General features: G+C 43.7%; 1 protein-coding gene across 1 annotated transcript in view; it reads right to left on the bottom strand.

Moving 5' to 3' along the window:
* Positions 1–11,761: 11,761 nt before the first annotated feature.
* TXNDC12 (thioredoxin domain containing 12) overlaps positions 11,762–23,434 on the bottom strand; it is a 37,476-nt gene continuing 25,803 nt past the window's right edge. The window contains exons 3-7 of the mRNA XM_033226385.1: positions 20,856–20,908; positions 19,023–19,096; positions 16,386–16,455; positions 15,067–15,150; positions 11,762–12,627 (exon numbers count right to left, since the gene is read on the bottom strand). Coding sequence (XP_033082276.1) covers positions 12,548–12,627; positions 15,067–15,150; positions 16,386–16,455; positions 19,023–19,096; positions 20,856–20,908 — 361 coding nt within the window. The 3' untranslated portion in view covers positions 11,762–12,547. The remainder of the gene's footprint in view (positions 12,628–15,066; positions 15,151–16,385; positions 16,456–19,022; positions 19,097–20,855; positions 20,909–23,434) is intronic.

Below are 23,434 nucleotides of genomic sequence, written 5' to 3'. Positions count from 1 at the left end.
ATTCCCTTATCTGACCCCACCCGCATCCTGCTGATTGGTCCATTTTACAGAGAGCTGATTGGTCTATTTTACAGAGAGCTGATTGGTCCATTTTACAGAGCACTGATTGGTCCGTTTTGACAGCGTGTTGATTAGTGCGCTTACAATCCCTAAGCTAGACACAGAGTGCTGATTGGTGCGTTTACCATCCCTTAGCTAAATATAAATATTCTCCAAGTCCCCACCAGACTCAGGAGCCCAGCTAGCTTCACTTGGTGGATCCCGCGGAGCTGCCTGCAAGTCTGGTATCGTGCGTTCGCACTCCTGGGCCTTTGCACGGTTAGATGAGACTGAGCGCCGCAGAGCAGGGGGCAGCGCTTGTCGGTAGGCTTGCGGCGCCGAGAGGGCGGGTTGCAGGTCCCAGGTCCCGAGCTCTCCCCCGCAGGGAGGCGGCTGAGGCCCGGCGAGAATTCGAGTGAGGTCCATGTAGGACGGCAGTGCTGCGGGACCCGGCGCAACCTCCGCAACTGCTGGCCAGGATGATAAGCCCCTCACTGTCCTGGGCCCGCGGCGCCTGCCCGCTGCTTCGAGTGCGGGGCCCGACGGGCCAGCGCCCGCAGAAACTCGCGCTGGCCTGTGAGCGCCGCGCGCAGCCCCGGTTCCCGTCCGCGCCTCTCCCTCCACACCTTCCCGCAAGCAGAGGGAGCCGGCTCCGGCCTCGGCCAGCCCAGAAAGGGGCTCCCATAGTGCAGTGGCGGGCTGAAGGGCTCCTCCAGCGCCACCAGAGTGGATGCGGAGGCAGAGGAGGCATAGAGAGGGAGGGCGGCTATCACGTTGTCACCTCTCAATAGGATCGCTTGAGATCAGAATTTCAGCGTTACAGTGAGCTATGATCAGGTCACTGTGAAACGACTGTTTTGTCTGGGGTATATACCCCGGGGTTCGTTTTCATGCGCCAGGAAAATTTAGGACACACACACGAGGAGTTTAGGAGCAGAGGTTTAACAGGTAGAAAAGAGAAAGAGAAACAGCTTCCTTTACAGAGGAAGGAGTCTCCAAGCGGCAAAGATCCAGGGGTGGTGGATACAAAAAAGAAAAAAAAAAAAGTATTATTTTTTTTCTTTTTTGAGATAGAGTCTCGCTCTGTGGCCCAAGCTGGAGTGCAGTGGCTCCATCTCGACTCATTGCAACCTCCAGCTCCTGGGTTCAAGCAATTCTCCTGTCTCAGCTTGCCGAGTAGCTGGGACTACAGGTGCCCGCCACCACATCTGGGTAATTTTTTATTTTTAGTAGAGACAGGGTTTCACAATATTGGTCACGCTGGTCTTGAACTCCTGACCTCAGATGATCCACCAGCCTCAGCCTCCCAAAGTCCTGGGATTTCAGGCGTGAGCCACTGCGACCTGCCGATGCCAAATAGTTAGGTTTGAGGAAGTGGTGTCTGATTTACATAGGGCTCACAGATTGGTTCGATGAGGCATGATCGCAGGGAAAGCTGCTTGCCTAACCCTAATCTTATTATGCAATTTCCAGTTGCTCCCAGCCATCTTGTCTGCTTCTTACTGTACCGTGGCTGGCAGAAAAGGAGAGATGGAGCCGCCATCTTGAACGTGTCTAGTTCCTAGTTGCCGCCAGCTTTCACCCGTGCAAGCTCTCAGCTTGCTTGTCTATGTCTGCAGCTGGATTTTACAGGCTGCTCTTTGTTAGAAAATGATTTGGGGCTGCTTTTCATTAAAAAGAAAATCCTGACTGCTTGAACCCAGGAGGTGGAGGTCACAGTGAGCTGAGATCGCGCCACTGCACTCCAGCCTGGGTGACAGAGTAAGACTCCTTCTCCAAAAAAAAAAAAACCACTGCACTCCAGCCTGGGTGACAGAGTGAGACTCCATCTCCAAAAAAAAAAAAAAAAAAACCGGGCGCGGTGGCTCACGCCTGTAGTAATCCCAACACTTTGGGAGGCTGAGGCTGGTGGATCATCTGAGGCGGATCACAAGGTCAGGAGATCGAGACCATGCTGGCTAACACAGTGAAATACCTCTACTAAAAATACAAAAAATTAGCCAGGTGTGGTGGCGGACGCCTGTAGTCCCAGCTACTTGGGAGGCTGAGGCAGCAGAATGGCGTGAACCCGGGAGGCAGAGCTTGCAGTGAGCCGAGATTGCACCACTGCACTCCAGCTGGGGGGACAGAGGGAGACTCTGGTCTCAAAAAAAAAAAAAAAAAAAAGCCTTACTGAAGATTCCCATTCCCTTACTATCTGCCTAATTTATTCTTAACTCCTGTATCAACTGTACTTCAGCCTAGGCAACAAAGTGAGATTCTGTATCTAAAACTAAGTATATGGGAATAGAAGGAGATTATTGCAGTGGAATTAAATTCTTTGAACTCTGAGTTATATGCCCAAAAATCATAGTGATCTAATATCAAAAAACTTTGAGACAAGGCCTCACTTTGTCTTCCCGGTTGTAGTGCAATGGCACAATCTCGGCTCACTACAACCTCCATCTCCAGGTTCAAGCGATTCTTAGCCTCCCAAGTAGCTGGGACAACAGGCATGTGCCACCACACCTGGCTAATATTTGTATTTTTATAAGAGACGAGGTTTCACTACGTTGGCCAGGCTGGTCTTGAACTCCTGTCCTCAAGTGATCCACCCACCTTGACCTCCCAAAGTGCTAGGATTACAGGTGTGAGCCACTCTGCCCACCCAAATGGATCAGTTTCTAAATTAGACTTTATTTCAGAAATAATTCATTTGGGAGAAAATTGGAATGCGTGTTTTAAAATCAAATGTAAAGCTGGTATAGTGGTTTATGCTTGTAATCCCAGCACTTTGGGAGGCTAGGGCTGGAGGATTGCCTCTGAGTCCAGGAACTCGAGGCATCATGGTGAGAGAACTTTTACTTACTGGCTTTATGTGTCTCTCCAGCCTGACCCCATTCTGTTAGCCTTTCCTCACCTCTTACTCTTCCTATTTATTTATTTATTCTGAGTCTGCTTGTTAGAGAACTCTTTTTTTTTTTTTATTATACTTTAAGTTCTAGGGTACATGTGCATAACGTTTATATCATGTATAACTCCCCAATGCAATCCCTCCCTCCTCCCCCCTCCCCATGATAGGCCCCAGTGTGTGATGTTCCCCTTCCGAGTCCAAGTGATCTCATTGTTCAGTTCCCACCTATGAGTGAGAACATGCGGTGTTTGGTTTTCTCTTCTTGTGATAGTTTGCTAAGAATGATGGTTTCCAGCTGCATCCATGTCCCTACAAAGGACGCAAACTCATCCTTTTTGATGGCTGCATAGTATTCCATGGTGTATATGTGCCACATTTTCTTAATCCAGTCTGTCACAGATGGACATTTGGGTTGATTCCAAGTCTTTGCTATTGTGAATAGTGCCGCAATAAACATACGTGTGCATGTGTCTTTGTAGTAGAGTAATTTATAATCCTTTGGGTATATACCCAGTAGTGGGATGGCTGGGTCATATGGTACATCTAGTTCTAGATCCTTGAGGAATCGCCATACTGTTTTCCATAATGGTTGAACTAGTTTACAATCCCACCAACAGTGTAAAAGTGTTCCTATTTCTCCACATCCTCTCCAACATCTATTGTTTCCTGACTTCTTAATGATTGCCATTCTAACTGGTGTGAGATGGTATCTCATTGTGGTTTTGATTTGCATTTCTCTGATGGCGAGTGATGACGAGCATTTTTTCATGTGTCTGTTGGCTGTATGGATGTCTTCTTTTGAGAAATGTCTGTTCATATCCTTTCCCCACTTTTTGATGGGGTTGTTTGTTTTTTTCTTGTATATTTGTTTGAGTTCTTTGTAGATTCTGAATATTAGCCCTTTGTCAGATGAGTAGGTTGCAAAAATTTTCTCCCATTCTGTAGGTTGCCTGTTCACTCTGATGGTAGTTTCTTTTGCTGTGCAAAAGCTCTTTAGTTTAATGAGATCCCATTTGTCAATTTTGGCTTTTGCTGCCGTTGAGAACTCTTACTATTGTTAGACCACTCTGTCAGCCAGGCTAGATAGTGGTGGCATGATCTCAGCTCACTTCAACCTCCGGCTCCTGGGCTCAAGTGATCCTCCTACCTCAGCCCCTTAGTAGATGGGACCACAGGTTGCTCCACCACACCCCACTATGTTTTGTAGAGATGGGGTTTTGCTGTGTTGCCCAGGCTGGTCTCGAATGCTCTTGCTCTTTTTTCAGCCTTCTACCTGCTCCACTCTGGCTTCTGCTTTCACAGTTCCACCCAAATGGCTCCTTTTAGATAAATCCTCTTAATAGGAGGAGATACAGTATTTGGAAGTGAGTGAGGGAAGTTTGATTGATAAAATCAGTTTTGAAAGTTGTCTTTCTAATTTATACTTGCATGGATAATGCTTGATTCAATTCCCAAGGCCTATTGGGTACCATGTGCCAATGAATATCCTGATAGGCTGCTGGCCAAACTAATGTATTTTTGTACATTGTTTTAGAACTAAAGGACCAAAAAAAGAAAAAGAAAAAAAGAAAGAAACAGATTCTGGTAGTCCTAACAGTGATGTTTTTCTCTTGCAGTGTTCCTTACCAAATAAGTAAATAGCACCACCCTCCACTGTTTTTCATGCCAGAAACCTGAGACCTGTCTTTGACTTCTTCTAACCTCTCTCCTTAATCACCAGTTACTGTTTATTTTTTCTCTTAAATATTTTTAAAGTTCACCCACCCCAGGCTGGGCACGGTGGCTCACACCTGTAATCCCAGCACTTTGGGAGGCCAAGGCGGGCAGATCACGAGGTCAGGAGATAGAGACCATCCTGGCCAACATGGTGAAACCCTGTCTTTACTAAAATACAAAAAATTAGCCGGGTGTGGTGGTGCACGCCTGTATTCACAGCTACTCGGGAGGCTGAGGCAGGGGAATCACTTGAACCCAGGAAGCAGAGATTGCAGTGAGCTGAGATCACGCCACTGCACTCCAGCCTGGTGACAGAGTGAGACTGTGTCTCAAAACAAACAGAAAATCAAACGTATTGAGGTATAAGTTACACACAATAAATGTTCACATGTCAGCTGGGCGCGGTGGCTCATGCCTGTAATCCCAGCACTTTGGGAGGCTGAGACGGGTGGATCACCTGAGGTCAGGAGTTTGAGACCAGCCTGACCAACATGGCAAAACCCCGTCTCCACTAAAAGTACAAAATTGAGCATGGTGTGGTGTCACATACTTGTAATCCCAGCTACTCAGGAGGCTAAGGCAGGAGAATAGCTTGAACCCAGGAGGCGGAGCTTGCAGTGAGCCCAGATGGTGCCATTGCACCCCAGCCTGGGCGACAGCAAGACTCCCATCTCAAAAAAAAAAAAAGAAATTCACATGTCTAGTTTGTGATTCAATGCGGTTTGACAAATATAAACAACAGTGTAACCACCACGATCAACATTTCCATCACCACAGAAGGTTCCTTCTGGTGCCTTTGCAGTCAAACCCTTCTCACCCCCATCCCCAATGCCACGTAACCACTGATCTGCTTTCTCCTGCTATAGTTAAATTTTGCCTGTTCCAAAACTATATAAATGTACCATTTTTTTTTTTTTTGGCCTGTCTTTTCCCTCAGTATGTTTCTGAAATTCATCCATGTTGTTGCATGATACATGTTCTTTTTCTTTTTCTTTTTGTTCAGTATTTTCTTTTTTTTTTTTTTTTTTTTTTTGGAGATGGAGTCTTGCTCTGTCACCCAGGCTGAAGTGCAGTGGTGCAATCTCGGCTTACTGCAACCTTCACCCTCCGCCTTCCGATTCAAGCGATTCTCCCGCCTCAGCCTCCCAAGTAGCTGGGATTACAGGCGTGCACCACCACACCTAGCTAATTTTTGTATTTTTAGTTTCGCCATGTTGGCCAGGGTGGTCTCAATGTCCTGACCTCATGATCTGCCCACTTCAGGCTCCCAAAGTACTGGGATTACAAGCGTGAGCCACCGTGCCTGGCCAGTTTGTTCTTTTTCATTCCGAGTAGTAACTCTTTTGTACAAGTGTTTTCCATTTATTTGTTGATAGGCATTGGGGACTAATCCAGTTTTTTTGATACTTTGAATAAAGTTGATATAAACATACTTTTTCACATTTTATTTGTTAAGATGGGGTCCCACTGTCACCCAAGCTGGGGTACAGTGGCATGATCACAGCTCATTACAGTGTCAAACTTCTGGGCTCGAGTGATTCTCCTGCCCCAACCTCCCAAGTACCAGGGACTGTAAGCGCACGACACTACACCTGGCTAATTTTTTGTAGGGAAAGGGTCTCATTATGTTGCCTAGGCTGGTCTCAAACTCCTGGCCTCAAGTGATCCTTCCACCTCAGCCTCCCAAAGTGTTAAGATTACAGGCGTGAGCCACCACACCTGCCCATGAATATTTTTGATAAGCTTGTGTGGGTGTATGTGTGTGTATGTTGTGTTCCTATGTTTCATATAATCCATGTAGTCATATAATTCTGGGATTTGTGGGTTACATAGTAAGTGTATATTTAGCTTTATTAAACACTGCAAACTGTTTTCCAAAGTAGTACCATTTTACACTCTTAATAGCAATATGTAAGAGTTCCAGTTGTCCCACATCCTCTCCAACACTTAGTATCATCAGTTTTTTCCTTAATTTTAGCAATTCTGGCAGTTGGGAAATGGTATCTCATCATAGTTTTAATCTGAATTTCTCTGATACCTAATAGTGTCACACATTTTCATGTGCTTATTGGCCATTCACATGTCTTCTTTTGGGAAATATCTATTCAAGTCTTTGCCCAGAAGCAACATCATAACTATTCTTCATTTTCCAATGCAAATAAACATATTAACATAACTCCTGATGACAACTAGCTTAGTTCCAAATTCTAATCCTAAAGTTTTCCAAATTTTAATCCTAAAATATTCCAAATTCTAATTCAAGGTATTCCAAATTCCAGTTCTAAGAGGTGAAGGCTTGCATGAATTTCCCACCTGGATGACTTCAAAACTTTACCAATGCTCCTTAGAACTCTTCCTCAGGAGAAGTGCCTTCTTTAGTAATACTTGGGGATTGCCAGAAGCAAAATTTCATCACTCTCACTTTATTATGTCTAAATTCAAAATATCATCAAACAGTGCAAACTGTCCCATTGCTTATGTCAGGTTTCGCTCTTCATAGAACCATGTTTGGACAGAACTATGTACAAGACAAAAAGCCTCTAATCAAGAAAGTTTAGTCACATTTTATTTTATTTTATTTATTTTTTATTTTATTTTATTTTGAGACAGAGTCTCACTCTGTTGCCCAGGCCGGAGTGCAGTGATGCGATCTTGGCTCACTGTAACCTCTGCCTCCCAGGTTAAAGCAGTTCTCCTGCCTCAGCCTCCCAAGTAGCTAGGATTACAGGCACATGCCACCATGCCCAGCTAATTTTTGTATTTTCAGCTGAGATGGGGTTTCACCATGTTGGCCAGGCTGGTCTTGAATTCCTTACCTCAGGTGATCCTCCCACCTTGACCTCCCAAAGTGCTGGGATTACAGGTGTGAGCCACCTCACTGGGTCGCTTAGTCCCATTTGAGGTTTCCTTTGTTTGGTTTTTACAAAATAGGAAAATGTACCATATTAAAATTCCGGGTGAGTAAGAGGTATGCCTTTTTTCTCCATAGGATGGGGAAAGGTGCATAGTGACAAAGAAGGTGGGAATGAACTATCTTGATCAGCGATCCCCAACCTTTTGAGCACCAGGGACCAGTTTCGTGGAAGGCAGTTTTTCCATGGACTGAGGCGGCGGGGTTGGTTTTGGAATGAAACTGCTCCACCTCAGATCATCAAGCATTAGTCAGATTCTCATAAGGAGCACGCAACCTAGATCCCTCGCAGGCGCGGTTCACAGTAGGATTCGCTTTCCTATGAGCATCTAATGCCACTACTGATCTGACAGGAGGCAGAGCTCAGGCAGTAATGCTTGCTTGCCCACCACTCACTTCCTGCTGTGTGGCCCAGTTCCTAACAGGCCATGGACAGGTACCAGCATGCAGCCCGGGGCCTGGGGACCCCTGATGTTGATGACATTTCCTGGGAAATCACTTTTATTGTGGTGAAATATACATAAAATTTACTGTTGTAACCATTTTTAAATGTACAGTTCAGTGGTGTTAAGTACATTCACATTATTTGGCAACCAATACCACCATCCATTTCCACAAATTTTTCATTTTCCCAAACTGAAACTCTGTATCCATTAAACACTAACTCCCCATTCACCCTCCCACCAGCCCCTAGCATCCACCATTCTACTTTCTGTCTCTGGGAATTTGACTATTTCAAGTAGCTCATGTAAGTGGAATCATATAATATTTGTTCTTTTGTGCTTGACCTATTTCACTTGGCACATCTTTAAGGTTCATCTATATTGTAGCACATGTCAGAATTTCCTTTCTTTTTAAGGCTAATAATATTTTGTTGCATGTACATACGTTTTTATTTTTATTTATTTTTTATTGAGACGGGGTCTCATTGTGTTGCCCAGGCTGATCTCGAACTCCTGGGCTCAAGTGATCCTCTTGTCAGCCTCCCAAAGCACTGGGATTACAGGCGTGAGCCACCTCACCCAGTCTGTACATAACACCTTTTGTTTACCAAGTAAACCACTTGGTTTACTTCCACTTTTTGGCTGTTGTGAATAATGCTACTATGAACACAGGTTGTACAAATAATCTGTTCAAGATTCTGTTTTCAATTCTCCTGGGTATATACCTAGAGGGGGAATTAACTGGATCACATGATAATTTTAATTTTTTGAGGAATCCTAGGAAATCACTTTTAGGAAGATGAAGATGTAGAAAAAAAATCACTGAAGTTTCTGTGCCCGTGTATTCCATGTAAAGTCTATTTACCCCAGATTGAAAACTCCTGGGCTGGGTGCAGTGGCTCACGCCCGTAATCCCAGCACTTCAGGAGGCCAAGGTGGTTGGATCACCTGAGGTCAGGAGTTCAAGACCAGCTTGGCCAACATGGCTAGACTCTGTCTCTACTAAAAATACAAAAAGTATCCAGGCGTAGTGGCACATACCTATAATCCCAGCTACTCAGGAGGCTGAGGCAGGAGAACTGCTTGAACCCAGGAGGTGGAGGTTGCAGTGAGCTGAGATCACACCACTGCACTCCAACCTGGGTGACCAAGTGAGACTCTGTCTCAAAAAAAAGAAAAAAGAAAACTCCTGTCCCCCAGCCTGGGCAACATGGTGAAACCCCGTCCCTACAAAAAATTTAAAAATTAGCTAGGTGTGGTGGCTAGTACCTGTGGGCCCAGCTATTTAGGAGGCTGAGATGGGAGGATTGCTTGAGCTTGGGAGGCAGAGGTTGCAGTGAGCCAAGATTGCACCTCTGCCCCCCAGCCTGGGTGACAGGAAGAACCTGTCTAAAAATTAAAAAAAAAAAAAAAAAAATGCCAGGCACAGTGGCACACATCTGTAATCCCACACTTTGGGAGGCCGAAGCGGGTGGATCACTTGAGGTCAGGAGTTCAAGATCAGCCTGGCCAATATGGTGAAACCCCGTCCCTACAAAAAATACAAAAATTAGCCGGGTATGGTAGCACACGCCTATAATCCCAGGTAATGGGGAGGCTGAAGAACAAGAATTGCTTGAACCCGGAAGGCGGAGGTTGCAGTGAGCCGAGATCACACCGCTGCACGCACTCCAGCCTGGGCAACAGAGCGATACTCCGTCTCAAAAAAAAAAAAGAAAGAAAGAAAAAAAGAGAAAGAAAGAAGGAAGGAAGGAAAGATAAATCTCATTCCAATGAGACATCTACCTCAGAACATTAAGTAATGTAGTTGGAAAACCATGAATTTGGAATCAGTGCTGGTTAGAATCCAGTATATACTTAGTTTAGAACCTGAAGTCTGCTGAGCTCAGTGGCTCACACCTGTAATCCCAGTTTAGAACCTGAAGTCTGCTGAGCTCGGTGGCTCACACCTGTAATCCCAGCATTTTGGGAGGCTGATGCGGGTGGATCACCTGAAGGTCAGGAGTTCAAACACCAACCTGGCCAAATGGTGAAACCCCATCTTTACTAAAAGTACAAAAATTAGCCAGGCATAGTGAGGGGGCTTCTATAATCCTAGCTACTCAGGAGGCTGAAGCAGGAGAATAGCTTGAACCCAGGAAGCAGAGGTTGCAGTGAGCTGAGATAGCACCACTGGACTCCAGCCTGGGCAACAAGAGCAAGACTCCGTCTCGGGAAAAAAACCAAAAACAAATAAATTAGCCGGGTGTGGTGGCGGGCACCTGTAATCCCAGCTACTTGGGAGGCAGAGGCAGGTGAATTGCTTGAACCTGGGAGGTGGAGGTTGCAGTGAACAAGACCTTGCCATTGCACTCCAGCCTGGGCAACAAGAGCAAAACTCTGCCTCAAACAACAACAACAAAAGAACCTGGCTAGTCTTTGCCTTCTCTAAAGTCCCCCCTAAAATGAGGCTACTAATACGTATCCCACAGGACCACTGATGGCATTTAGAGAACGGATGAAAAGAACCTAACATAGACCTTAGCAAGTCACTTGAAAGTTTTAGGTACACAAGACAGAGGACTAGCTTCTGCTCTAGAGGAGAATGGCCACCTGATGACAGCCCCAGATGTGCAATTGGGTTACTTCAATATAAAGTGGTCCAGGGCTATGATAGATGTATTGGGGAAAGGATATTCTATCCTAATGAGAAAGATTAGGGAAGACTCTCCAGAAGTGGCTCAAAATGGATGGGAAGGAAGAACAAAAAGAACATATTTTAGGCTGAGGAAAACAAGATGAATGAAGATAGAAAAGCATAAAACAGCATGTTGTCAGGAGAACTCAAAGCAATTTGGTGTCACACATAATGCAAAGACATAAATGGGAGTAAATGAGGTTGAAGAAGTAGGCAGCCTCTTAAAGGCCATGGTAAAGATCTTGACTTTATCCTGTGTCTTGGCTTCCTCATATGTTTCAAATTCTTCCTCTGTACTCTGGGATTACAGTAGTACCTTTCTCCCAGGGCTGTTAGGAGTACTGAAGTGAAACTAAATGGGATAACATATATAAAGCACTTAGAAGAGTACTTGGCACAGACTGAGTTCGAATATTTCCTATCATTAATACTATTACCTTAAAGATGGTAGGAAAGGGTTTTTGTGTGTGTGGTTTTTTTTTTTTTTAGATAGAGTTTCACACTTGTTGCCCAGGCTGGAGTGCAATGGTGCAATCTTGGTTCACCGCAACCTCCACCTCCCAGGTTCAAGTGGTTCTCCTGCCTCAGCCTTCTGAGTAGCTGGGAGTACAGGTATGCACCACCACACCTGGCTAATTTTGTATTTTTAGTAGCCATGTTGGCCAGGCTGGTCTCAAACTCCCAACCTCAGGTGATCTGCCCACCTTGGCCTCCCAAAGTGCTGGGATTACAGGTGTGAGCCACCATGCCCAGCCAGGAAAGGTTTTAAACAGGGGAGTAATATGGATAGATTGTAGGAGGAGGGAATTTAGAGCCAGTAGGCAAGTTAAGGGGCTATAGCAATAAATAGTCCAGGAGAGAAAAGGCCTGCCCTGTGCTAAAACAGTGATAGTGCGGACAGAGGAAATTCAGGGATTTAAAAAGTAAAAGAGATGAGCCATTGTGCTCATTTGAATGTGGGAGGTGAATGAGCAGGCGTCCTAGGATGGGACTCCTAGATTAGGCCCTCTAGGTTAGTTTTCTTCCTGAAGTGATTTCCATCCCTCCCTCCTTTTCTAATAACAAAAAGCCATCACAGCACATTTCCTTTTAAAGTTTTATTAAAGTTTAATGGAACAATATTTTATCTCTTTTTTTGTTAATGCCAGTACAAAAATACAGTTGATGACTTGACAAAATGGCTACACATAGGGCTTGAAGGTTTGAGTTTCTCCAACAGTAACAAGGGAAAACATGCTTCTACCTGGAGCCGAGTCTAAGCACACAGCCAGTCCTGCACACGCGTATGTGCACACAGGGAAACCCAAGCATGAGAAGAGGAAAGGGGTTGTGGAAATTTGTGAAGAAGCCCACAATTATTCCCAGAAGGAAAAGGGGAAAAAACAGGCTACCCCCTTGGTAGGGGGTAGAATTACTGATTTACACTTAGGATTTGTTGTTGTTGTTTAATGATAAGCTATTTCTGCAATTTTAACATTGTAGAAAAGATGCTACTAGTCTTCTTTCACCACTAAGGTGAGTAAAGTGGGAGGAAATGGGAAAAGACTCAAATACTTAAGTGCGAGGAGTAAACCTCCAAGTGGCTCAAGTTTTGTGTCAGAAGGTTTCATTTTTTACATTCGATGACAAATTGACATTTAGGTGAGAGGGAAAAAGAGAAGAAAGTCTGCCACTCTCTGCTGGATCCACCAACATGCAGACCAGCTTCTGTTAGCAGAACTCTTCCACAGTGAGAGCGCTCCTTCCAGTGTAGATAGGAATGAGGTTTCCTGGTTGGCTTAATTGTTCTAGATGATTCCTCAATATTCCCTCCCCTGCTGCATTCCTTCCAGAACACTAACTCTGATGAAAGAAGGGGCACATTCATGTTACAATTCATCTTCAAGATGTTTCTTTCTGAAGGCATCACCCGTCAGCCTTTCCTGAGCTTCCTTCATCCCCTGAACAACTATGAAATAAAGATTGGAGGAAAAAAGTATGAAGTAAGTAATATTTGACATTTGACAACCAATGTATACTTTTAAATGTTTCAGAAGAAATATGAGAGGAGTACAAGATCTGGACTCAAGATCTAGCTCTGGATTTTGGCCCTGGCAAGTCATTCATCTCTTTGAATTTGTTTCCTCATTTATAAAATGAGAACAATATAACTCACTTCACACAGTATTATAAAAGTTAAATGGGAGAATAGATAATAAAAGTGCTTTATCAACTATGAAGTCATACCAAAATCTTAGCAGTTACTTTGGCTTACCCTCTAGGATTAGAGCTGATCCCCTATCCTAGACTATAGATGTTCACTTGACCCCCAGGGAAGAGGAAACACCTTCCTTCCGTCCCCCATTGTATCTTGTGGATGAATGCTGCACTTATTTTACCTCCTGGGGAGGTCACAGATTACACTGAGCGGTGTGTGTGCTGGGACGGGGGTGTCCCTACTGAAAGGGGTCGTCATTTCCAGTATCAACTACACATGGATGAAGCCAAGTTCTCAGGCCAAAAAAAAAAACAGAGAAAGAGAAACCTGGAAGGAGGGCCTTAAGTAGACTCGAGATGAAACTTCTTATCTCTCTTGGGGCATCCTGCTTATGGATTTAGACTCAAGGAGGACAGCTATTTCAGTATAGGCTCCTGAGTGGTGGTTCTACAAAGCACCCCTATATAATGGCAGGCCAGGAGCTGGGTTGAGCCAGAGTCTATGAATCTTGCAAAGCCAACCCATAAAGCTTATAAGAGGCAGATAATATAGTTTGTTGTTTCTTTTCTGTTTTGCTTGCCTATGCCTTTAGTAAAGCTAGGTTTGAATGTTCCAGTTTCATGTCAGCTGAGAGATGGAGGATTCAGGGGAGGGTCTCGTGTTCACATCTGGACTATGTCAGTGTAGAGACAGCAGTGGTAACTTGGATGAAATTCTAAAGGGAAGGTGAATCTCAAGATACAAGAATTGGAGACCTAAAGCCCAGCTGCCCTTCTCTACGTGGAAAATTTCCCTTTGATACCAATCTTCAGTGATCTGCATTTGTTTAAGGAACATGACATTCTCCTTACTCAGGGGAAGAAGGTAATAGCTTTCACAGATCTCTTCCCCGTCCCTAGTCTGAGAATAAGAGTATCAAGGACTCAAATCATAAAGTCCTGGCATGGCAATAGGGACACATGGCAACTTAGCACGCAACTCCCTTTCATAGATGAGGGGAAAAGGAAAACAGCAATAATACATGGCATGAATTCCAACCCCTGCCTCCAGAATGACTGTGCTCAAAGATTAGAGAACAAAAAAGCATGACTTGGCTGATGATTGCAAACTTCCTTCACTTGTCTGTGCTGGTGCTCTTCTCTCTCCTGGAACATGCTTTTCCCATTCTGCTACTGACAAGGTCTCATTCTCTAAGACTTAATCCTCTAGCAAGCCTTACAAACTCTCTATGTTGGGCTATATCCCCCCTCACTTCACTTCCATAGCTTGAAATGTCCTCCTCATATCTGTCCAGAGATAAAAATTTTTATCCTTCTAGGTCCATTTAAGTTTCAGGGTTTTTTTTTTTTTTTTGAGACAGAGTCTCGCTCTGTCACCTAGGCTGGAGTGCAATGGCGCACGATCTTGGCTCACTGCAACCTCTGCCTCCTGGGTTCACGCCATTCTCCTGCCTCAGCCTCCTGAGTGGCTGGGACTACAGGCGCCCGCCACCACGCCCGGCTAATTTTTTGTATTTTTAGTAGAGACAGGGTTCCACCGTGTTAGCCAGGATGGTCTCGATCTCCTGACCTCGTGATCCGCCTGCCTCGGCCTCCCAAAGTGCTGGGATTACAGGCATGAGCCACTGCGCCTGGCCCACTCAGCTACTTTTTGTATTTTTAGTACAGATGGGGCTTCGCCATGTTGGCCAGGCTGGTCTTGAACTCCTGACCTCAAGTGATCTGCCCGCCCTGGCCTCCCAAAGTGCTGAGATTACAGGTATGAGCCACTGCGCCCAGCCTATTTAATTTAATATCTATGAAACCTCTTAGACTTGTTCACCTAACACTACTCCTCTTCCTCTGAATTTTCATAGGAAAAACAGTATTAGCTCAGTAGGAAAGAAACTAAGTTCTGGACTCAAATCCTGGCTGTGCTACTTGTTAACTATGAAACTATGGGCAAGTGACTACCTCAGTCACTTGTGTGCCTCAGTTCTTCACAGCTGCCTGTGGGTCAGTCAGCTCTTCCAAGGGAAGGGGCTCAGTCTCATCTTTCTCCTGTATCCTACATAGGATCTAGCTAAAAGCTATAGACATGCAGGAGATGCTCAGCTAACATGCTGGATTTACTTCCCTATCACAGACCTTGCATGTGGTTCATCCTAGTTCAATCTAGCAATAATCCTCCCTCCCTTCAGCATAACTATACCTTGCTCGGCACTGATGTAGAAATACTTGTAGCTGGGGTTTCCATTCTCATTGATGATTTCAGGATGCACCTTGCCACTGGGATCTGTTACAGACAAAATGACACAGGGTTTTGTAGTAACTACAATAGACAGGTACTTCAAACACTATATGGTACATCAGGCTCTCTGGGAAATAAGATCTGCCCACGTTTGCAGCCCATTACCTCACCATAATACCTCCCACATTTCTGCTTCCTTTTCTACTTGATGATTTTGATTTCTATCCCCCATAAAACCTAGCAGAATTTATGCTGAACAAAGATTAGGTGGTCATTAAATATCTCTTATAAAATTGTTTGTGGAAAGACATTTGTCTGGTTATATTATTCCATTGCCTTAGCAGCAATATAGGTTCAAGGGTGAGAATTCTGGCTTATATCTGTCTCTGTAGTGCCTAATACAGCGCTTGACATATGGCTGATGCAGATGGCTATTGAGTGAATAAATGATCAAACTTTTCTTTTTTTGAGACAGGGTCATTCAGGTTCCTTCTGTCATTCAGGCTCAAGGGCAGTGGCGTGATTATGGCTCACTGCAGCCTTGAGCTCCCAGGCTCAATTGATCCTCCTGTCTCAGCCTCCTAAGTAGCTGGGACTATAGGAGCGTGCCACCACACCTGGATAATTTTTGTACTTTTTTTTTTTTTTTTTGAGACGGAGTCTCGCTCTGTCGCCCAGGCTGGAGTGCAGTGGCCGGATCTCAGCTCACTGCAAGCTCTGCCTCCCGGGTTTACGCCATTCTCCTGCCTCAGCCTCCCGAGTAGCTGGGACTACAGGTGCCCGCCACCTCGCCCGGCTAGTTTTTTGTATTTTTTAGTAGAGACGGGGTTTCACCATGTTAGCCAGGATGGTCTCGATCTCCTGACCTCGTGATCTGCCCGTCTCGGCCTCCCAAAATGCTGGGATTACAGGCTTGAGCCACCGCACCCGGCCTTTTTGTACTTTTTTAGAGATGGGCTTTCGCCATGTTGCCCATGCTGGTCTCAAATTGGACTCAAGCAATTCACCCATCTCGGCCTCCCAAAGTGCTGAGATTACAGGCATGAGCTATTGTGCCCGGCCAAACTTTTGTCATTGCTCACAAAAGCAGTTAGTTAATGGGAAAAGTTTTACTTCAAACTTGTAGTTCTAGCATTCAGAACTCCCCCACTCTCCCTTGAAACTGGTTTTTGTTTGTTTGTGGTCATCCTGGTATAGTTTCACTAGGTGAAGTCAGTGCCTTGATTCATTTCTCTCTCCATCCACATCATGGATTCCCAGGTTAAGATCATGTGCCTTACCCAGAAAAAGGATTCGTGGAATATAACCCCCATCTGGGCTGAAATCTTCATCTTTGGGTTCCTCTTCATCCTATTAAGATTCAATGTAAGCCTTAAATCAGATAATGTCCTCTCTCTCCTCAAAACCATTCAGTGGCTTCCCCACTTGTAAGGGCAAAACCCCAAGTCCTTGCAGGCCCTACATGACCTATCACCTAGGCACTTCTCTAACTTAATGTCCCACCCCTTGTTAAGTCCTCTTCAGGACTTAACAAGGTCAGCCACACTGACCTCTTGCTGTTGCTGTCATTAAACAAGCCAGGCATCCTAACGTATTTTGGACTTGCTCTTACTCTCTGCCTGGACACACTTCCCCCATTATTATCCACATGGTTCACTCCCTTTTCTGTTTCAGGCCTTTGCTCAAATATCCCTTTATTTTCAAACCATCTATTTAAAACTGCAGTCGTCCCTTCCACTTTTCTTTTTTAGCCCTAGCATTTACCACCATCTGACATATTCTAAAATACTTACTTTCTGTCTTCCCACACTAGAATGTTATTTCAACAAGGAAATTTTGTCTGTTTTGTTCACTGCTATATTCCTAGTACCTACATCATTGACTTGCACATAGTATTTCTTCAGTGCATGAATTAATAAGACTGGCATTTTAGTTACAGTTGTAGACTCATAGTCCTCCCAGGAGATTAAAAACCAACACAATCTGTTTTCTTTTTAAGAAATTTCTGAAGTTGGAGACGTTATTACTGTCTCCTTTGAGTAGGAATCCTAATTCACCACAGAAAGTGGTGAGGAATTCATGTGCAAAGGCAATCAATAATTTTACAATTTATGATGTGGTTCCCATTTCAGGGGTTAAATGGGGTCATTTCTTTGAATATAACTGCTATGGTAAGGGGTATCAGCATTCAGGCTATCCACTAGCTGTATAAGCATAATCCCTTAGCTGCCTGACTGTTAACTGTTAATGTGTTCACAAGATTCCCAGACCTATGTTTAAGTAAACATTACCTTTTTTTTCCCCCTCTTCTTCTTCTTTTTGAGACAGTCTCACTCTGTCACCCAGACTGTAGTGCAGTGGCGCCATCTCAGCTCACTGCAACATCCCTCCGCCTCCCGGTTCAAGCAATTCTCGTGCCTCAGCCTCCCTAGTAGCTGGGACTACAGGCACGCACCACCACACCCAGCTAATTTTTTATATTTTTAGTAGAGACAGGGTTTCACCATATTGGCCAGGCTGGTCTCGAACTCTTGACCTCATGATCCACCCACCTCAGTCTCCCAAAGTGCTGGGATTACAGGTGTGAGCCACTGTGCCTGGCCCAAGCAAACATTATTTTCACAGAAACTTATGGCTAGTGGTATTATCATAGAGCATCTGAGTACCTCATACGTGAAAAGTATGGCCTAAAAGGGAGCATGGCTAGGTGAGAGTACCTATTCTTATCACCTGTTAGGCTCTGTGATCTTGACCAAATCACATACTTGCTTCAGGCCTAAGATGGTTCTTTCTGTATAATGAGGATAGTATCAATAGCCTAAAAATCCCTTCCAACTTTAAGATCTGACATTCTATGACTCAGGATTCCAAGACCTGTAGCCTATATGAGGTATGTAAAAGCTATTTTCATAAGGAAACAAGCAGGCTGCACATATAAGCCCAGCACAGATTAGGTGCTCAAATGAATCACATTTTGCAGAAAGTTGTGGTCTGCATATATGACTATACCTTTAGTCTAGCTTTACAAAGATGTAAAACATGTCAGAATCATAAACTAAGGATAAAAGGACCTTAAAATTTAGTCATTTTAAGGCTGGGCATGCTGGCTCATGCCTGTAATCCCAGCACTTTGGGAGGCCGAGGCAGGCAGATCACTTAAGGTCAGGAGTTTGAGACCAGCCTGGCCAACATGGTGAGACCCCCGTCTCTACTAAAAATACAAAAATTGGCCAGGCGCAGTGGCTCCTGCCTGTAATCCTAGCACTTTGGGAGGCTAAGGTGGGTGGATCACCTGAGGTCAGGAGTTCGAGACTAGCGTGGCCAACATGGCGAAACCCCATCTCTACTAAAAATACAAAAATTACCCTGGTATGGTACTGCACACCTGTAGTCCCAGCTACTTGGGGAGGCTGAGGTAGGAGAATTGCTTGAACCCAGGAGGTGGAGGTTGCAGTGAGCCAAGATGGTGCCGTAGCACTCCAGCCTGGGCAACAGAGTGAGACTCCATCTAAAAAAAAAACAAAAACAAAAATTTAAAAAAATTTAAAAAATAAAAATTAGCTGGGCATGGTGGCAAGTGCCTATAATCCCAGCCAGTTGGGAGGAGGAGGTTGCAGTGAGCCAGGATTGAACCACTGCACTCCAGCCCGGGCAACAGAGCAAGACTCCATCTCAAAAAAAAAAAAAAAAAATTTTAGTCATATTCGATCTCTCCTCTCCTAGTTCCTCCCAGAAATAGATGTTAGATGGTTTTCTAACATATCTGATGCAAGCCTTAGTATTACAGGTCAAGAGAAAAACACATACATAAATTTGACTTTTATACCACTAATGAAGCTATAATGAATATGCACGAATGATGCTAATTTTAAAAGTCTTAAAATCATAGCAGAAAGGAGAAACTCTCAAAGTCTTACCTCAAGATTTACCATAACAAAATTGTGAGAGAGTTCTGAAATTTCTGTAGATTCTGCAAATTTGGGCTTTAGAGCTGGGGGGGAAAAAGATTTTGGAATAGAAGAAAAAACATCATTGTCACAACCAAACCTTAATAAACATAAGCAACACTATTTCTCTTTGGTAGTTTAGACATTTATTGAGTTGATTCACATAACAAACTTTTTTTTACACTCTAAAAAGGAAGAATTAGCCTACCTGGATTCTGAACCTGCATAGCTATGTGACCTTGAGTGACTTACTTCATTTCTCTGAAGCTGTTACCACATTTATAATATAAGGATAATGGCATACAAATGGCGGGAAAAGCATTATTTGCTTTTCATAGTTACATTTCAAAAACCATTGAAGTGAAAGACAATAGAGCAATAGAGTGAGTCTGCCACAGGTGTATATCTGTGCGTGTGTGTGTGTATACATATATGTATGTGTATATATATTATTAAAATTTTTTTTTTTTTTTTTTTTTTTGAGACGGAGTCTCGCTCTGTCGCCCAGGCTGGAGTGCAGTGGCCAGATCTCAGCTCACTGCAAGCTCCGCCTCCCGGGTTTACGCCATTCTCCTGCCTCAGCCTCCCGAGTAGCTCGGATTACAGGCGCCCGCCACCTCGCCTGGCTAGTTTTTTTTTTTTTTTTTTTGCATTTTTTAGTAGAGACAGGGTTTCACCATGTTAGCCAGGATGGTCTCGATCTCCTGACCTCGTGATCCGCCCGTCTCGGCCTCCCAAAGTGCTGGGATTACAGGCTTGAGCCACGCGCCCGGCCTATTATTAATATTTTTGAAACAGAGTCTCACTCTGTCACTGGAGTACAGTGGCATGATCTCAGCTCACTGCAACCTCCACCTCTCAGGCTCAAGGAATTCTCAGCCTCCTGAGTAGCTGGGACTATAGGCACGTGCCACCAGACCCAGCTAATTTTTTTGTATTTTTAGTAGAGTCAGGATTTCACTATGTTGGGCAGGCTGGTCAACTCCTGGTCTCAAGTGATCTTCCCACCCCAGCCTCCCAAAGTGCTGGGATTACATGCACCTGGCTTTTTCCACTAACTATTTTTTACACTCCTTTTCCATCTAGGACTTTAAGTGTAGCATACCAAATAAAAGAAAAAACCTGTCTGCAGAAGTGGCAAGGTGGTATAACAGAACACATGCCACAGAGTCAGATAACTTGGGTTCTAATTTGGTTCCTACATCCTTCTCATGTCTCTGTCTGTACATTTCAGCTTCCTCTAATATGTATTGTTCATGTGATATTTTAGCACTTAATCCCATACGTGACATAACTGTATTTTTTTTTCCAAGATGGAGTCTCGTTGTGTTACCCAGCCTGGAGTGCAGTGGCACAATCTCGGCTCACCACAACCTCCATCTCCCAGGTTCAAGCGAGTCTCCTGCCTCAGCCTCCCGAGTAGCTGGGAGTACAGGCACGCACCACCACGCCCAGCTAATTTTTGTATTTTAGTAGAGACGACGTTTCACCATATTGGCCAGGCTGGTCTCGAACTCCTGACCTCGTGATCCTCCCACCTCGGCCTCCCAAAGTGCTGGGATTACAGGCGTGAGCAACCATGCCTGACCTGACATAACTGTATCTTAATCCCCTTACCTTCCCTAAAATCCCCTCCAAATATAATTGCAAATTTCATGAAGGCAGGAAATCTATGTCATATATTTCTTTAGTATTCCTTAAACAGTCAGTAGTGCTGGGCCAGAGTCAGTGCCAATATTTGTTAAATGTTAATATTTGACAACACATCTGAGTTTTGTATTTAGATTGAGCACTTACACTTACCTTTGCAAGCTCCACACCAGGATTTATGAATAATCACCATCAGAGGCAGTCCACTTAAAAGGAAAACAAAGAAATTATAATCTAGTAATTCTATTTCTTGAAATTTAATGAGATGAAGATTAATATATGAAGACATTTCTGTAGTATTTCAATTGGGAAAATCGTTAGACAACTTAAATGTTCAATAATAATAGGTAATTGCTGTAACAAAATTATTGATAAATTCTAGCATTTCCGTAAATTCTGCAAATTGGGCTTTAAAGTTAGGGAGGGCTGGGCACGGTGGCTCATGCCTGTAATCCCAGCACTTTGGGAGGCTGAGGTGGGCGGATCACTTGAGGCCACGGGTTCAAGACCAGCCTGGCCAACATAACAAAACCCTGCCTCTACTAAAAATACAAAAATTAGCTGGGTGTGGTGACACACACCTGTAGTCCCAGCTACCGGGGTGGCTTAAGTATGAGAATTGTTTGAGCCCAGGAGGCAGAGGTTGCAGGAAGCCGAGATTGCACCACTACACTCCAGCCTGGCAGACAGAACAGACTTTGTCTCAAAACAAAAAAAAAAATGTTAACAGCATTTCTAAATGATTATTTTATATAATCATTGAAAATAATAATTTTTCATTGGTAGCTTATATAAAAAACTAGGATATAGAAGTATCTATAGTCTGGTTTTAATTATAAAATATGTACAGAGAAAAGAGCCTAAATGTACCAAAACATAATAGCAGTTTTCTGTGGACGATGGCACTGTGGATATTTTCCTATACTACATCTGTATTTCATGATTTTTCTACAGTATAATTTTTATGATCAGGGAGGAAAGTGTTCACAATGAGCAATGCAATCCACCTGAACCAGACTGGCTAGAGGAAGCTCTTAAGCTCTCAAGGCTCAAATGACAGTTGGAAGACCCCATGTAGGTAGGTAGCCATTGGCTTTTTCCATCACACAACCCCATGTCACCATAACATACACTGTATAATAGCTACCATGCACTTAACATATTGATCTGTATCTATTATTTACCCATCTCCCTCCACTGGACTTGGAGATTCCTAAGACAAGGAACTCTTAGCTGCCTCTATATCCCTTAGGTCTGACACATATATTATTGATAGCAAACACTTATATACCATTTGCCATGTGCCAGGCACTACTGTAAATATACATAAATTAACCCATTTAATAAGTGTCAAATGAATCATTCAGCCTCCTCACCTTAGGCCTACCTCACATCTGGATGGACCTCTGCCTGCAATACTTGTAAAAGCTTATAAACTAAATGAGCAGGGCAAGTTTAGGTGGGTAGTAGGATATAGGTAACCATAGTAGCCAAAATATTGTGAACGTTTATTATATGACATTGTGCTGTATATGCATGTATATGATTTAAATGAAATCCTCAAAATAACCCTAGGGTAGATACTATTAATGGTCTCACAATAGAAATGAGAAAACTGAGATGCTCAATACAGTAAATATTTGGCCACATAAAATCTAGGTTCTAGGCTGGGCGTGGTGGCTCACACCTGTAATCTCAGCACTTTGGGAGGCCGAGGCTGGAGGATCACTTAAGCTCACAAGTTCAAGACCAGCCAGGGCAACATAGTGAAAACCTGTCTCTACAAAAAAATACGAAACTTAGCCATCATGGGGTGTGCGCCTGTAGTCCCAGCTACTTACAGCACTGCACTCCAGCCTGGGAGACAGCCAGACCTTGTCTCAAAAATAAATAAATAGATAAAGATATAAATAAATATAAAAACCCAAAACAAAAGCCAAGGTTCTGCCACTTACTAGCTAACTCAGAAGTCCAACTTCAAAACCAATGTTCTGTTACAGTCTCCTTCAATTTAGAATGGTAACCCAGAATCCATGGTTAAACCCAATTCAATCAATAACCAACTGCATGAAGGTTAGAAAAAGCCTTTTGAGTTTGCCTCATCCAAACTCCATTTCACACATGAATCCTCTTGTTTATCAGAAACAAAAGGTAGTATAGATTATCTCATGAGCAAGGAATATACCATGAACCAAGGCAGCCCATCTACCCCATCTTTTAATAGCTCCATAGTTTCAGAGCATGCATGTTTTAGAATGTCTTGTTTTCTCTTTTCTCCCTGGCAAACATCTATTTATCCTTCTAGAGCAGGGGACGGCAAACTAGGGTCTGCAGGCCAAATCCAGCCCACCTCCTACTTCCACAGGGCCCATGATATGCAAATGTTTTGTTGTATATTTTTACATTTTTCAATGTTTGCAAAGCAAATCTAAAAGACTCCTTTGTGATGTTAAAATTATAATTCACAGTTCAGTGTAGTTTTATTAAAATACATTCATGCTCATGTTTACTTACCATCTGTAAGTAGCAACAGTATTTGATGGTCCACAAAGCCTAAAAACATTTACTATTTGGCCCTTTACTGACATTATTCTAGAGTGATGGTTCAAGTGTTAACTCCTCTATAAAACCTTTCCAAAACCACCTCTCCCAACAGCTAGTTAGTCTTTTTCACCAGGTTTCCAAAACATTTTGTCCTTTGTCATCATCCTCTTTTTTTTTTTTTTTTTTTT

Source organism: Trachypithecus francoisi, unplaced genomic scaffold (assembly GCF_009764315.1).
Source record: "Trachypithecus francoisi isolate TF-2019V2 unplaced genomic scaffold, Tfra_2.0 Lachesis_group12, whole genome shotgun sequence".
Taxonomy (NCBI): domain Eukaryota; kingdom Metazoa; phylum Chordata; class Mammalia; order Primates; family Cercopithecidae; genus Trachypithecus; species Trachypithecus francoisi.
This window is presented reverse-complemented; position numbering and strand designations above follow the sequence as displayed.